At 40.9% G+C, this 17,810-nt stretch overlaps 2 protein-coding genes across 2 annotated transcripts; both read left to right on the plus strand.

The window, feature by feature from the left end:
* Positions 1–3,402: 3,402 nt before the first annotated feature.
* Positions 3,403–4,335, plus strand: LOC139187148 (olfactory receptor 2AG2-like). The gene has a single exon (XM_070803152.1). It carries the CDS (start codon positions 3,403–3,405, stop codon positions 4,333–4,335), a length of 933 nt encoding a protein of 310 aa, XP_070659253.1.
* Positions 4,336–16,573: 12,238 nt separating this feature from the next.
* On the plus strand, positions 16,574–17,518 carry LOC139187218 (olfactory receptor 2AG1-like). Its single transcript, XM_070803228.1, has one exon. The coding sequence runs from the start codon at positions 16,574–16,576 to the stop codon at positions 17,516–17,518; it is 945 nt and encodes a 314-aa protein (XP_070659329.1).
* The last annotated feature ends 292 nt before the right edge of the window (positions 17,519–17,810 follow it).

Raw genomic sequence — 17,810 nt, forward strand, 5'->3', positions numbered from 1 at the left:
GAAAGCTAACCAGGGGCCCTTGCTTCTTAGGTCATTCACTGATACTGTCTATTTAGTAGGATTTTGGAAATGGCCTTGGTAAATCCATGTGAGGGCAGCATAGCCCTCAGGCCTCAGAGCTCATTTAGTGGGTAAACTTTGCTGGAGTTGGAGGCCAAGAGACATGCCTGAGAGATTCATTAAAATTTTGTTTCCTGGAGCAGCATTTTCAGGGGAGGTCATGTTAGCTGAGGGGATGAGACCATGATGCCTCCCCCAGGACAGGGCCCCAGCTCACTGTCACCCCAGGGACAGTGAGGCTGGTGTAGAATCTCCATTAGGCAGCTCCTTTTATACCTTTTAAGTCAAATTCCTTCTCATCTTTTTTTGTGGCTCCCAGTAAGATAGGAATACCTGAAAATCTGAGTACCTGGACTCAAGAATTCAGTTAGAATGATGCCAAGGCTCTGAAGGCTTTCTCACAAGGAGAATTTCACTTGTGCATAGAGATTTACCTCCTTGCTTCCCCAGGATCCTGCTTAGGTTCTCATCTGCTCATTGGCATCAATTTCCACCTCCAGAGAGGACTGGCAATGTGACTGGAGGTGTCTTTGACCTCTGATTTCAGTCACAGCTGTACATACGCCTACATCCTCCCCTGCCAGAAGAACCATCACCTCTTTCTTCATCTCCTTGAACACCTTCATCCCTCAAATGAATTACAGGGCAGTAGGTGTACTTAGGCAGCTGAACCCCTCCCCATCTGAGGTAAGGGCTCTTTCTTTGTTTCAAGAAAATTAAGTGGAATCTGGAAGTCTTGAGATATATGGTCAAGACCTCACTGCTCTGCCTCTTAGATTCTCAGTCCCTCAGCCATTATAACTCGTCCATTCCATTCTATACTTTAGGTACCCTTACATATACCCACAATTGATCTGTTCCACTGGTAAGACCTGGGTTCCTATACTTCCTGATGCTGGCATCCTGGTAAGTCTCAGTATTATCTCTAGACCTAGATTATCCTGGCCTCAGATGGTCTGATGTGTACCCATAAAAGACTGGGATCTCAAAAGAGGATAATCTAAAATCAGTTGAAGTGCCTGTTCCATATATGCCTGCTTGATATTAAAGTCCAAATGCTACAGAAAAAGCTAATTGAAGTCAATGAATATTTTAAAGTATGCTAACAGTGATACAGAGTAATAACATAAAGACGTGATTCCAAATTTTTGACTTCGTCTTCTTCATTGGCTTTGTCTGACCATTTCCTATAAAGTACAACAATGCCCCTCTGTTAGTCTCGGTTTCTATTATCTTCCCTTGGTCTGAGGTATCATCAGCAGTTTTCCAGAAAGGGGGCTTATCCTGTGTAGGCACACTATATGTTTTCTAGCATTTATCTTCAGATGACCGTAGTGGAGACAAACTAGAGGATGGAAGGAGGGAGGGCAGGGCTCTGAATCAAGGGGAGGAAGGCAGATAGAAAAGATCTTGAGTCCTAAGTATCACCACTCTACAAGTCCTGCTTTTTCTTTTAAGTCCTGTCCAAATTCCTGGAGCATAAATCTGGATAAATATAACCAGTTAATTATTTTCTTCCCTTTATTAATATATCCATTCATCTTTTTAATTCAAGGAAAGTATTTCAAGTCATATATATACTAGGAACAGTACTAAGAATTGTCTTTGAATTTGTGTTTTTGTTGCTGCCAATGGGCAAAGAAGTTCTTCCAGTTACTATTTCTCAGTTTCAATGTATATACTTGGTTTTGTGAGACCAGAGAAAGATCTCAGCCCCTAAAGAATGATGAAACAGTTTTACAAGAAGATGATTTTCTGGTTGACTTCTTGCCTAGACGTCACTGTGGCGTAAGTGCAAGGAGGATACTTGCACTTGTACTGCTTCAATGTTCTGACCTTTATAGTGCTGTCTCCTCTCTCTGTTATTGCACTCTGACCCCTTTTTCCTTAGCCCCCTTAGATTCATCTGCAGCCTGTAGCTTGCATAAGTGACATATAAGTGATTATATAAAGTTTCCTTCCCTGATACTTCACTTAGATAGACTCGTAGTATGTTATACTTTCCTTCGTATTTCATTGCCAGTAGATGTGTGTAGGTGTTTATGTAATGGGCATTTCACATCTGTGCAATTTCCCTAGCATCAAATATAGTGCCTGGTATATTGTAAGTGCTTAGTAAATATTTATGGAGTGAATGAAAGGAACTAGATTAGTTGGAAAAGCCTTCCAATTTTAGGATTTTATCATCCAACTACTGAAAGGTCCCAACCCTAAGTTGACAACATTGGTGACATAAACTGAAGACAGAGGGGTAAGAGCAGATGATGCAAAGGAAAGATGAAACATTTGGTGGATTATTCTCTTCTTTTCCAGAGTGCCTCCTGAGTCCTCCATCCAACTATGAAAGGTCTGCATCCATGTAGAGGAAACGAAGTAGCACGGTTTCACACACCACTTGTTCTCCTGCTCAAACTTCCACATAGATTCAGGGCTCAGCAGAACCAGCATCTTTACTCATACAGCTAATACTATGAGATAGAGGATCTCTTTTTTTTTTATTCAAGATCTTAATTTGACTTTCAAGTGATGGGATGGCTTTGGACCTTTTCTATAAATCCCCCTCTTTTATAACTCACCCCTTCTATCATGTATCCTAAACACAAATACCTTGCCATATCTTTTCAAGTCTCATGCATCACCTTCGTTTCTATCCTCATTCCTCCTGAGCAAACATCTTATCATTACCTGAAAATAGGCAAACATTTTTTGTACTGTTCCTTAATATGTACCTCCAAAATCTATACTATCCCAGTGATTCAGTCATGCACAGAATTCCTCTTCCCTTCTGTAAAGTAGCAGTATGCTCATCAAGGATGTGAGGACAGTTCAAGAACACAAGAGACCAAGTGGTCCAAGAGCCAAGAGTTTCCCTGTTGAGAAAACTGTTCAGAACAATGAGACTGGAAAATGAAGCCAGATGTCATGTCTAGGGGAGCAGAAAAAACAGAATTGGAATCCCAAGGAAATTTAAAGCAGAAAAGCAACTGAATTAAAAGCCAATGTGCAGAGCATTTTTTTGTTGGGAAGATAGCTATGATTTTATCTATTTACAAAGATATTTGCTTGGGTTCATTCTCTTGGTTATCTTATTTAAAGATGACAGGCTATAACCAACATGCTTGTTTCTAATTTATATGATACTTTATAATAATTTAATGAAAATATTCATAAATTCAGAAGACAGAAGGCAAACCTAGCTACCAAGAGGAAAAGATATCATCTCATGGAATTCTTATTGGTAATTCCATAGTGATGTGAGACAATACAAAACTAGGGTAATCTCCCTTAGAAAGACTTTTGTCAACACCCTCTGGTTCTACATAACTAAAGAAACAACACAGAATGGAGCACTGGAACTTCACCCTGGGAAGTGGCTTCATATTGATGGGGATTCTGAATGACAGTTTGTCTCCTGAGCTGATCTGTGCTACAGTCACAGTCCTGTACATGCTGGCCCTCACCAGCAATTGCCTTCTGCTCCTGGCCATCACAATGGATGCCCGACTCCATGTGCCCATGTACCTCCTGCTCAGGCAGCTGTCTCTCATGGACCTCCTCTTCATGTCTGTTGTCACTCCCAAGGCCTTCATGGATTTTCTGCTCAGTGAAAACACCATCTCCTTTGTGGGCTGTGCCCTTCAGATGTTTCTGGCACTGACCCTGGGTGGTGCAGAGGACCTCCTACTGGCCTTCATGGCCTATGACAGGTATGTGGCCATTTGTCATCCTCTGAACTACATGGTCCTCATGAGGCCAAGGGTCTGCTGGCTCATGGTGGCCACATCGTGGGTCCTGGCTTCCCTGAGTGCTCTAGGACATACCTTGTACACCATGCACTTCCCTTTCTGCATGTCCCAAGAGATCAGCCACCTGCTCTGTGAGATCCCACCTCTACTGAAGTTGGCCTGTGCAGATACTTCCAGATATGAATTCATGGTATATGTGACAGGTGTGACTTTCCTCTTGCTCCCCATTTCTGCTATTGTTTCCTCCTATACACTAATCCTACTTACTGTGCTCCACATGCCCTCAAATGAAGGGAGGCAGAAAGCCCTGGTCACCTGCTCTTCCCACCTGACTGTGGTCGGGATGTTCTATGGACCTGCCACATTCATGTATGTTCTGCCCAGTTCCCTCCACAGTCCCAAGCAAGACAACATCGTCTCTGTCTTCTACACGATGGTCACCCCAGCCCTGAACCCCCTGATATACAGCCTGAGGAATAAAGAGGTTATGGGGGCTTTGAGGAGGGTCCTGGGAAAATACATACTATAGACACACCTCCTGACACAGTTATTAACTACTAAGTAGATGTAGTTGTTTTTCAGTCACTCAATGATGTCTGACTTTTTGTGACCCCATGGACTGCAGCACTCCAGGCTTCCCTGTCCTTCACCATTTCTCCTGGAGCTTGCTCAACCTCATGTCATTTGAATAGGTGATGCCATCCAACCATCTTGTCCTCTGTCATCCCCTTCTCCTCCTGCCTTCAATCTTTCCCAGCATCAGGGTCTTTTCTAATGAGTCAGCTCTTCACATCAGGTGGCCAAAGAACTGGAGGTTCAACTTCAGGATAAGTCCTTCCAATGAATATTCAGGACTGATTTCCTTTAGGATGGACTGGTTGGATCTCCTTGCAGTCCAAGGGACTCTCAGGAGTCTTCTCCAACACCACAGTTCAAAAGCATCAATTCTTCAGTGCTCAGCCTTCTTAATGGTTCAACTCTCACATCCATATATGACTACTGGAAAAGCCATAGATTGACTAGACAGACACTTGTGGATGTCTCTCCTGTTTAAATGTTGTGTAGATTTGTCTTAGCTTTTCTTCCAAAGAGCAAGCATCTTTTAATTTCATGGCTGCAGATGTGATAGATTAAGTTTCAATTTCAGTATCATATAGCAGTGATAATGATATAGCTAATAACAGGCTGAGCAAACTCCAACAGCTTCTTAAAATCAGAGGAGGACTGCTTTCATTTGAACTGCATTCTTGATTGTAGAGAGAAATATCTTCAGAAGATATCTTAGGCTTCTTGTCTTGTTAGGTAGATGGTTGTTCAAGCATTTAGTTGGAATGAATAATCGATTTGTGATTGTATTTGTACAAATACTTATGTTGAAAGTGTTAAAGCGAAATTGTTAGTCACTCTGTCATGTCTGACTCTGCAATCGCATGGACTCTAGCCCACCAGGCTCCTGTATCAATGGGGTTCACCAGGCAAGAATACTGGAGTGGGTTGCCATTGCCTTCTCCTGGGGATCTTCCTGACCCAGGGATCGAACCTGAGTCTCCCACATTGCAGGTGGATTCTATACCATCAGAACCACCAGGGAAGCCCTTATGTTGAGATTTAAAAAAAAAAGCTAAATGGGACATTTTTATACTGCCTGAAATTAAAATTATAGAAATGAATAAAATAGAATGCGGAAATTCTCAGATTTCAAGTGAGGACTGGAGATACAATAGCACTGAGAGTCATGTGATGTGTATTTGCCTGATTTAAAAAAATATATATACTTTACATACATACAGACCTGTTTTGAAACATCAAAATAATTGCATGGTAAGTATAAGTATATGTCTATGTCCACAGGAAAGGAAGACTACCAAACATAATTAACTTTCTATTAGCTTAGAACGAAATTTAGTCGCTCAGTTGTGTCTGTCTCTTTGCAATCCCATGGACTGTAGCCCTCCAGGTTTCTCTGTCCATGGAATTCTCCAAGCAAGAATACTGGAGTGGGTTGCCATTCCCTTCTTCAGCAGATCTTCCCGACCCAGGGATTGAACCCAGGTCTCCCATGTTGGCAGGCAAATTCTTTACCATCTCAGCCACCAGGGAAGCATATCTATTAGTTTAGATATGCTTTATTTTTATCATTCAATGTATCAGTTTGGGAAGATTTATAACAAAAAATGGAAACTAAAATCTGTTCAGTTGAGAAGCTCCAAAAGCACCTTGGCTCATATAGTTGAGATTAACACCCAAGGCCAGGGGCAGCGGCTGAGAGGAGCAACCTCACATCCAAGGAGCGGTGGCTGTGCGGGCGCAAGAGGGCCTAGAGGAGCTATCCCACATTGAAGGTCAGGAAGGGTGGCAGTGAGGAGATACCCCTCGTCCAAGGTAAGGAGCAGCAGCTGTGCTTTGCTGGAGCAGCCATGAAGAGATACCCCATGCCCAAGGTAAGAGAAACCCAAGTAAGACGATAGGTGTTGCAACAGGGCATCACAGGGCAGACACACTGAAACCATACTCACAGAAAACTAGTCAATCTAATCACACTAGGACCACAGCCTTGTCTAACTCAATGAAATTAAGCCATGCCCGTGGGGCAACCCAAGACAGGCGGGTCATGGTGGAGAGGTCTGACAGAATGTGGTCCACTGGAGAAGGGAATGGCAAACCACTTCAGTATTCTTGCCTTCAGAACCCCATGAACAGTATGAAAAGGCAAAATGATAGGATACTGAAAGAGGAACTCCCCAGGTCAGTAGGGGCCCAATATGCTACTGGAGATCAGTGGAGAAATAACTCCAGAAAGAATGAAGGGATGGAGTCAAAGCAAAAAGAATACCCAGCTGTGGATGTGACTGGTGATAGAAGCAAAGTCCGATGCTGTAAAGAGCAATATTGCATAGGAACCTGAAATGTTAGGTCCATGAATCAAGGCAAATTGGAAGTGGTCAAACAAGAGATGGCAAGAGTGAATGTCGACATTCTAGGAATCAGCTAACTAAAATAGACTGGAATGGGTAAATTTAACTCAGATGACCATTATATCTACTACTGCCGGCAGGAATCCCTTAGAAGAAATGGAGTAGCCATCACGGTCAACAAAAGAGTCCAAAATGCAGAACTTGGGTGCAATCTCAAAAATGACAGAATGATCTCTGTTCGTTTCCAAAGCAAACCATTCAATATCACAGTAATCCAAGTCTATGCCCCAACCAGTAATGCTGAAGAAGCTGAAGTTGAATGGTTCTATGAAGACCTACAAGACCTTTTAGAACTAACACCAAAAAAAGGTGTTCTTTTCATTATAGGGGACTGGAATGCAAAAGTAGGAAGTCAAGAAACACCTGGAGTAACAGGCAAATGTGGCCTTGGAATACGGAATGAAGCAGGGCAAAGACTAATAGAGTTTTGCCAAGAAAATTCACTGGTCATAGCAAACACCCTCTTCCAAGAACACAAGAGATGACTCTATACATGGACATCACCAGATGGTCAACACCGAAATAAGATTGATTACATTCTTTGCAGCCAAAGATGGAGAAGCTCTATAAAGTCAGCAAAAACAAGACCAGGAGCTGACTGTGGCTCAGTTCATGAACTCCTTATTGCCAAATTCAGACTGAAATTGAAGAAAGTAGGGAAAACCACTAGACCATTCAGGTATGACCTAAATCAAATCCCTTATGATTAAACAGTGGAAGTGAGAAATAGATTTAAGGGCCTAGATATGATAGATAGAGTGCCTGAAGAACTATGGACTGAGGTTCGTGACATTGTACAGGAGACAGGGATCAAGACCATCCCCATGGAAAAGAAATGCAGAAAAACAAAATGGCTGTCTGGAGGGGCCTTACAAATAGGTGTGAAAAGAAGAGAAGCAAAAAGCAAAGGAGAAAAGGAAAGATATAAGCATCTGAATGCAGAGTTCCAAAGAATAGCAAGAAGAGATAAGAAAGCCTTCTTCAGTGATCAATGCAAAGAAATAGAGGAAAATAACAGAATGGGAAAGATTAGAGATCTCTTCAAGAAAATCAGAGATACCATAGGAACATTTCATTCAAAGATGGGCTCAGTAAAGGACAGAAATGGTATGGACCTCATAGAAGCAGAAGATATTAAGAAGAGATGGCAAGAATACACAGAAGAACTGTACAAAAAAGAGCTTCACGACCCAGATAATCACGATGGTGTGATCACTGACCTACAGCCAGACATCCTGGAATGTGAAGTCAAGTGGGCCTTAGAAAGCATCACTACAAACAAAGCTAGTGGAGGTGATGGAATTCCAGTTGAGCCATTTCAAATCCTGAAAGATGATGCTGTGAAAGTGCTGCACTCAATATGCCAGCAAATTTGGAAACCTCAGCAGAGGCCACAGGACTGGAAAAGGTCAGTTTTCATTCTAATCCCAAAGAAAGGCAATGCCAAAGAATGCCCAAACTACTGCACAATTGCACTCATCTCACACGCTACTAAAGTAATGCTCAAAACTCTCCAAGCCAAGCTTCAGCAATACATGAACAGTGAACTTCCTGATGTTCAAGCTGGTTTTAGAAAAGGCAGAGGAACCAGAGATCAAATTGCCAATATCCACTGGATCATAGAAAAAGCAAGAGAGTTCCAGAAAAACACATATTTCTGCTTTATTGACTATGCCAAAGCCTTTGACTGTGTGGATCACAATAAACTGTGGAAAATTCTTCAAGAGATGGGCATACCAGACCACCTGACCTGCCTCTTGAGAAATCTGTATGCAGGTCAGGAAGCAACAGTTAGAACTGGACATGGAACAACAGACTGGTTCTGTATAGGAAAAGGAGCACGTCAAGGCTGTACATTGTCACCCTGCTTATTTAACTTTTATGCAGAGTACATCATGAGAAACGCTGGGCTGGAAGAAGCACAAGCTGGAATCAAGATTGCTGGGAGAAATATCAATAACCTCAGATATGCAGATGACACCACCCTTATGGCAGAATGTGAAGAGGAACTCAAAAGCCTCTTGATGAAAGTGAAAGTGGAGAGTGAAAAAGTTGGCTTAAAGCTCAACATTCAGAAAACAAAGATCATGGCATCTGGTCCCATCGCTTCATGGGAAATAGACGGGGAAACAGTGGAAACAAGTGTCAGACTTCATTTTTTAGGGCTCCAAAATCACCGCAGATGGTGACTGCAGCCATGAAATTAAAAGATGCTTACTCCTTGGAAAGAAAGTTATGACCAACCTAGATACCATATTCAAAAGCAGAGACATTACTTTGCCAACAAAGGTTCGTCTAGTCAAGGCTATGGTTTTTCCTGTGGTCATGTATGGATGTGAGAGTTGCACTGTGAAGAAGTTTGAGCGCTGAAGAATTGATGCTTTTGAACTGTGGTGTTGGAGAAGACTCTTGAGAGTCCCTTGGACTGCAAGGAGATCCAACCAGTCCATTCTGAAGGAGATCAGCCCTGGGATTTCTTTGGAAGGAATGATGCTAAAGCTGAAACTCCAGTACTTTGGCCACCTCATGCAAAGAGTTGACTCATTGGAAAAGACTCTGATGCTGGGAGGGATTGGGGGCAGGAGGAGAAGGGGACAACAGAGGATGAGATGGCAGGATGGCATCACTGACTCGATGGACGTGAGTCTGGGTGAACTCCGGGAGTTGGTGATGGACAGGGAGGCCTGGTGTGCTGCAATTCATGGGGTCGCAAAGTGTCAGACACGACTGAGTGACTGAACAGAACTGAACTTTGTTAAAACTCAGAAAAACTTTCTTTCTTTATAAAAACTATCTTAGATTGCTTAATCTATTAAGATAAATACAATATAAATATAATAATCTATGGAACTAATCCACGTTCATCATAAAAACAGAAAACTTGAATCTTGATAACAAAGCCAAAATCACTTATTAAGTTTTCTGTTTTTTGTTTTTTCACATATATATTTTACAGAATAGTTATGTACATTGTGGTTAAAGTTCTGTTATTTCTTTGTTGTTTAAAATTTGGTGAACTTCCTCCTGTGAAGAATGAACATTATAGTGTAGGGGTAAAGAGAGACAGTAGCAGGGAGGGAGAGAGTGTTGATTCCTTTTATATTCTGTGCATCTTTGAACAGTAAATTAAACCGTTTGTTTCTCAGTTTGCCCTTCTGAAAAGCAGTGATATTAATAGAACTCATGATGATTTCATGACGTTTTAGGGAGTCTTGAATAAGATGATAAGGCACTTCCACCAGAGCCTGGCAAAGTCCTTAAACCATGCTGCTGCTGCTGCTGCTAAGTTGTTTCAGTCGTGTCCGACTCTGTGCCACCCCATAGGTGGCAGCCCACCAGGCTCCTCCATCCCTGGAATTCTCTAGGCAAGAATACTGGAGTGGGTTGCCATATCCTTCTCCAATGCATGAAAGTGAAAAGTGAAAGTGAAGTCGCTCAGTTGTGTCCGACTCTTCGTGTCCCCATGGACTGAGGCCTACCAGGCTCCTCTGTCCATGGGATTTTCCAGGCAAGAGTACTGGAGAGGGGTGCCATTGCCTTCTCCATAAACCATGCTAACTATTACATGAATAACTAGTAAATATTCTTAATAAAACTTCATTTCAAATGACTACATAATGTCATCATATGAATCTGCTATAATGTATTTAGGGATTTCCTTACACTTAATTTTGTGTCTCCAAATTTTCCTACATAAGGTTATATTTTATGTTAGGTCAAATTGTAGAAGTGGAAGTAGTGGGGTGTAAGCAAATAAACTACTTTTAAATTCTTGTTATAAAGAACCAGATTACTAACAAGTAATTTAGAAACCCTTTCCATTCTGTCATAATGTTGAGCTGGAAGTTCCTGTTTATTGTACACTTTATGGAGCTGTCTTATCATTTGAACTTGCTTTGCTTATTTATTAAACATATCGATGAAAATTTAACAGGTGTTTTCATTTATATTACTTATTTTGCTTCATCTAATGAGGGCTTTTTTTTTTTTTTTGTAGCTGTTAGTAGTTCCTTACATTTCCCATTCTTTGTTCAGAAAATGTTTTCAAATTTCTTTTAGATTTGTTTAATAATTTCATAAGTGACATTTGACTTTTTAATCCACAGTTTATTTAGGTATATGATGAATGGTGAGCTTTAAGTTAATTGTGTTTCTAAATTGCTGATTTTCTTATTAGTATTCTTAATCACCTTTCCATAGTATGTGTTTATTATTACTATTACTGTATTTATAATTGCTTGACTATATGCTGTCTTGTAAGTCTAGCAGTAGAGAATGTTTCTGCTCCTGTTCTTTAGTTACATTGGTCAATAAAGAGTCTCTGTTTCCATTTTTCCTCACCAAAATTTTCTTAGGTTTTATCATCGGTTTAGTCTTCCTGATGAATTTTTGAATCATCTGCTAACTGTCCAAAAAACTCCACTGGTATATTGTTGAGGTTGTATTTAACTCACACATTGATTTGGAAATGCTATCTTTTTGCAGTATTCAGTCTTAACTCCCAGGAATGTAGTATCCCCTTGCCTCACCCAATATAATTTGTTTGTTATTCCCTAAAAATACCATTGCACACCTTGACTCTCTACTTATGACTTGCATCCTACATTGCAGGGAAAAGGGGAGTAGTTATACAGAACTTCGTCATCTTCCACTACCAGCTTGACTAGCGTAGCTGCACATAGCTGCACACTGATCTTTGGAAGAGCCCATCATATTCTCCAGGACAATCCATGTTGCTACAAATGGCAGAATTTCACTCTTTTTAAATGGCTGAGTTATTTTTCATTGTTAAAATTTACCAAACACTACACTAAGTTCTCTTGAACCAAGTTCTCTTACTACTCAAAGAAATAGGTATTAGAATTATCTGCTTCTGCTCAGCAACATCTCTTTACAGAAATATCTGCTACAGTTTACACCCTTGCTCCAGTAACCCCCATCTTAAAGAACCCTTCTTTGAAGTCATACTCTCCCCTCCAGTTCCTACTCCACTTCTCAGAGCAAATCATCTTACCAGAAACTATGGCTTTAGGCCCTAACTGTACGTGTAGCTTCAGGCCCTTTCCTATGATTCAGGACACCTGCCACTCTAATCAGGTCCCCTTCCATGCCATACCCAGAGCACTGCAGTTGGGCTTGTCAAAAAAGATGGGTTTGTGATTCATCATCCAACAAAGAAAATATCGTTTGTATATTTTATAAAATGGTAAATGTGAACTTTAATTACCCATGATAACCAATGACCATAAAAAGGTTTTAGAGATTAAAAACTAAATTGCATAGAAGATACAACAAATATTTATAATCTACATGTCTCAGAACATTTTTGAACAATTTGTAGGAACTTCCAACACTGCTAACTATACAGAATTCCATTGTCATTAATGTTTTTAGTCTTATACTCAGTGTGTGTGTTCCTACATGATTTTCTCTCTGGAATTTCACTCCTTCTTTCAGGCATAAGAAATTCTGCTCATTTCCCAAAACTCCTTTTTTACTTTCTAAAATGCTTATTGGAAAGATGTGAGGTTTAAGGGTTGAGGCAATAATTCCCTCATTTTGAATAACAACTTAAAGAGCCTATATTTTGCAATTTAATAGAATGCAAAATGAAAATAAAATTGGAAATGAAAATGGTTCAGTCACTATGGAAGAGAATTCCTTAAAAACACTCTTACCAAAAACTGAGCAAGCTCATTGAAAGATACTTACCCACATGAGTAACAGTTTATGTTCACCTGAAAATCTGCACCTGAATGTTTGTAATGGCTTTTTACACAAACAACACAAATCAGAAAGAACACACACATGTCTTTGATGAATAGATAAGCAAGCTATGATACATCCATACAAATGGACACTACTCAGCAATAAGTGTGAACAGGCTTCTAATAATCAGCAGAATTTGGATGAATCTCAAGTATATTATGCTAAGTGAAAGGAGCTATACTCAAATGTCTGATACCATTCATATGACATGCTAAAAAGGCAAGAAAGAAAAATAGTAGCAATAGTAAAACAGATCAGAGAGTTGGCGGGGGACTGGTGGAGGGCAGGATATAATTACCAAAGGACACCAGAGAATTTGGGAGGTTGATACAACTTCTATATCTTGATTTTGGTGGTGGCTGTATACTATATATGGGCTTCCTTGGTAGCTCAGTGGCAAAGAATCTGCCAGTGCAGGAGATGTGGGTTGATCCCTGGGTTAGGAAAAGCCCTTGGAGAAGGAAATGGCAACCCACTCCAGTATTCTTGCTTGGGAAGTCCCCTGGACAGAGAAACCTGGCAAGCTGCAGTCCATGGGGTCGCAAAAGAGTCAGACACAACTTAGTGACTGAACAACAAATATACATTTATGAAAACTTGCAGCACTATATACTACAAAAGGTGAATTTAACTGTATGAAAACTATACCTTAGTAAAACTGAAAAAAAATATAGGAAAAGATAATTGTAAATAAAAGGATATGAAGCTTTTAATATCCTGCTTCTACAACCTTCTTTAAGTACCAATAGAAAAAGTCCCCTGCCATATTGTTTTTTGTTAAGTGTTTAGTGTTATAGTTTTGAAATACAATTGTATTTATTCTGTCAATTAAATTTGCCAGATCATTTGTTGAGCCAATTACTGTGTTCATCATTGTTCCCTGTAATATATATATATACATTCCCTAGGCATCACCTTCCTTCTTGATGAAATTATTATATTCGGGCATCTTTGGTGGTAAAGCCTTATAGTTCTGTTTGTAATTTTTTGTCACTCTCTACTGATGCTTAATCTATGCAGAAAACTCTCGGTGGGGGCAGTTATGTTTCCTCAGCACTTTTGAAGGTATTTCTCTCTTGTCCTATAACGCCAGTGAAAACTCCACTATCTTCTGTCTTTATCAGTGGGAAATCTGTCTTGTTTCTTTGAGAGAATTTTAAAGATTTTCATTAACACTGATATTCTCCATATTCAGTACTGTCTGGATAACTTTTTTTATTGGCTGCTCAATGTTTACAAAGTCGCACACTTTCTCTTCAAATGTCACTTGTGGCACACAATATAACACCAACACACATACATATGTACAGGACAAGACAGATTGCCAAAGGTCATGGAGGGAAGACTGGGTAATTACAGACTCCACAGAGCACAGTCATGTTGAATTAAATAGTCCAGGCTAAGAAGATGATAAGTGAGGCCAGGGGGGTGGAGGTGGGAAGCAACGTCCCACAGATGCCTCAAAACCCACCTTAAATCTGGGGCAGAGGACTGATTGACCACGAAAGGGTCTTTTCTTCCTGTTCATTTCAGTCGGTAATTTGGAAATGGGCCATCAGTGTCTTCCTTAGGTGACGTAGAAACCCAGGGCCTCCAAGCTCATTTAGTGAGAGAAGAGTACAAGGAAACAGGGCCAGGAAACAGGCCCAAAGGGACTCATTACCATCCTGTTTCCTGGACCAGCCTTTCCAGGGAAGGCCATTTCAGCTGAGAGGCTAGGCTAAGTCCCTCTGAACACAGGGGTAGAACAGAGGGAGTGGGATTGTGGGATGAAGAAACTGGGCAGTCACCCCCAGGACAAGCCCTGGCTCCGTGTTGGCCCAGGAACAGTGAGGTCAGTCATTGCAGGGTCTCCTTTGAGCAGCCCTTCTAATATCTACTTCCTCCCGATTCCCACTGCTTTCATTTTTCCTCCCAGACCCCAGCAAGAGTAAATAAAAGTCTGAGCATCAGTACCCTAATACACCATGTGACTAATGCACAATAGATAGATGAAACTTTTACTTGAGGAGCTATGTGACAGAAGCAGTTTCTTTTAGTTTTCCACAGGTGTAAAAACAAGACAGCTATACTCTTGCTCCGTAGAAGCTCTCCAAGTCAGAAGGATTCAATTTGCTCTGTCAGCAAGTATTGCATTTCCAGAGCAGACCTATAGAGGAATTGAAGGAATGGAAGAAGTCCTAACCGACCTTGGTCAGACCCCTCAGACTTTTAACATCGCTTAGCAAAATCAAACCTATTGGATACGGCTGAAAAAGTCCCAGCTTCCTTCTCGTGTTCTATTGCATCTTCCTTGACCCTCAAACAATCCCCAGGGTTGTCCATGTGGTCAGGCAGCTGGCATTTAACCACCTTGGTAAGAGTATTGTCTCAATTTCAGGGAAGAGGGCAGTCTTGAGGAATTTTGACTTGAGAAATGGAGCCCAGTGCAGATCTCAAGAACTTCAGCTACTCTGTCTTCCAGGTTCTCTGGTGCTTGGGCTCTATACCTCATCACAAACTCCTCTATTCTTTGTTTTCTAAATATAAGGAGGAATCAGTGAGGCCTGATGGAAGATTCTATACTACATCCCAGACCAGGGTATCTGCTTCCTGCTGGTAGCATTAAGATCTGTCTTTAGACCTCATAGGCTTTGCTGGCATCTGATAAAAATATTTGTATATTATTTGTATATAAAAATATACAAATAATAATATTTATATATTATAAAAATATAATATAAAATGTTATAATATATGCCTCTGAAGGACCATTTAAGATTAGATGATAGTTTTGTGACATGCTTTAGTACCTCTTTACTATTAAAACTCTGTGGACCTTGTAGAAGTCAATGGAAACTAGTGAAATGTCAAAATATATGACATAATAGAGGAAAGTGAGTTTTAGAAATATGCTTCATTTACAGACTTTTTAAGATATGTTCAAAGCTGGATTTATCTGCCCAGTTTCCATGATGTGTGAGACTGATTTCTGTCAATCTCGTGTCCCTGTTCTAGAAAGCTTCTCTCTGAGAATGAGTCCCAGACTCCCATGGCAGCTTTCAGAACAGGAGCTCTTTTTCCTCCCCCTGGGGGTGCTCAATGCAGTCTGGATACCCTGGCTCTGTAGTCTGGGGACTTAAGATGGTGAAAGAGAGGGAAGCTAAGGTTAATGGGCTTGTTACGAATACAACACATGCTCTTTTTTCTCCTACAATTTTCCCTATTTCTCCCCCAAACAATCTGAGCTTCCTCATCAGTTCCTTATGTTTTTCATATTTCTGAGTAATCCCAGGGTCACATTTACTATAATATGTTATAAAATAAACAGCTATGTTTGCCTTGATTTTAAAGGTTAAGTTCGGAAAGTGACATCACCTCAAGCACACTATTCCATAGTCTCAGACAATCTAAATTATCTCCCCTCTTTGGCACATGGAGAGTGTAGGGCTGGTCCAGTGAACTAAGGCACACACTTTAGCTCTTCTAATAAGGCTGTTTACAGCTTTGGGGGCTGCAAATCAATGTGGACATACGGTGTATGGAAAAAAATAATGAGGTACATTATTGATATCACACTGATGCTCTTGTTTTAGTATTTCATATTCAAAATAGGTACACAGAACAGTGACTGGGTACTTAAATCATCAGTCAAACATTATACCTAAAGCATAGGTATAAGAATTATTAAGAGCATGCATACCTGAATAATGATATATTGCAATGAGAAAGGTAATTTGAATTTCTGGGGAGATACATATTCAGGTTTTATATCTTGAATAATATTCTTATCTAGTGATCTTTGAATATTTAGCTGTTAATGTGATGCTTGTTCTCCATTCAGATGGTTCTTTTCAAGATACTTAAAAGATTCAGAAACAGAGATCAAGAAATAAAATTAGCTACCAGTGGGAAAGGAATCACCATATTGGACTCATATTGGTCATTCTATGGGGCCTCTGATGTTACAAAATGTTGCAACCATCTTAACAAAAATTCACCTAGAATCTACTTGGTTCTAGGCAACTAAAGAAACAACACAGAATGGAGCACTGGAACTCTACTCTGGGAAGTGGCTTCATATTGATGGGGATTCTGAATGACAGTTTGTCTCCTGAGCTGATCTGTGCTACAGTCACAGTCCTGTACATGCTGGCCCTCACCAGCAATTGCCTTCTGCTCCTGGCCATCACAATGGATGCCCGACTCCATGTGCCCATGTACCTCCTGCTCAGGCAGCTCTCTCTCATGGACCTCCTCTTCATGTCTGTTGTCACTCCCAAGTCCTTCATGGATTTTCTGCTCAGTGAAAACACCAACTCCTTTGTGGGCTGTGCCCTTCAGATGTTTCTGGCACTGACCCTGGGTGGTGCAGAGGACCTCCTACTGGCCTTCATGGCCTATGACAGGTATGTGGCCATTTGTCATCCTCTGAACTACATGGTCCTCATGAGGCCGAGGGTCTGCTGGCTCATGGTGGCCACATCCTGGATTTTGGCATCCCTTAGTGCCATTGTATATACTGTGTACACCATGCACTATCCCTTTTGCAAAGCCCGTGAGATCAGCCACCTGCTCTGTGAGATCCCACCTCTGTTGAAGTTGGCCTGTGCAGATACTTCCATATATGAACTCACGGTGTATGTGATGGGTGTGACCTTCTTGATTCCTCCTCTTGTTGCTATCCTTGCCTCCTACACACTAATCCTACTTACTGTGCTCCACATGCCCTCAAATGAAGGGAGGCAGAAAGCTCTGGTCACCTGCTCTTCCCACCTGACTGTGGTCGGGATGTTCTATGGAGCTGCCACATTCATGTATGTTCTGCCCAGTCCCCTGCACAGTCCCAAGGAAGACAACATCATCTCTGTCTTCTACACAATTGTCACCCCAGCCCTGAACCCCCTTATCTACAGCCTGAGGAATAAAGAGGTCATGGGGGCCTTAAGGAGAATCCTGGGTAGATATATGCTATGGACACACTCCTGACAGAGTTGCCAAGTAGAGGTGGTAGGAACTAAGTATCATGTGGCTGTGATAATGGTAGCTTATAGAAGTCTGATCAAACTCCAATAACCTCTTACATCATAGGAGAGCTGCTCTCATTTGACTGGATTCTTAGACAATTGTAGAGAGAAGTAGCCTCATAAGACATATTGGGCTTCTTGTTTATTAGGTAGATGGTTGTTCAAACAATTAGTTGGAAAGAATAATCGATTTGTGACTACATTTGCACAAATACTTATATTGAGAGAGTGGGAAAGGGTAATGGGTCATTTTT

This window comes from Bos indicus, chromosome 15 (assembly GCF_029378745.1).
Source record: "Bos indicus isolate NIAB-ARS_2022 breed Sahiwal x Tharparkar chromosome 15, NIAB-ARS_B.indTharparkar_mat_pri_1.0, whole genome shotgun sequence".
Lineage (NCBI taxonomy): Eukaryota > Metazoa > Chordata > Mammalia > Artiodactyla > Bovidae > Bos > Bos indicus.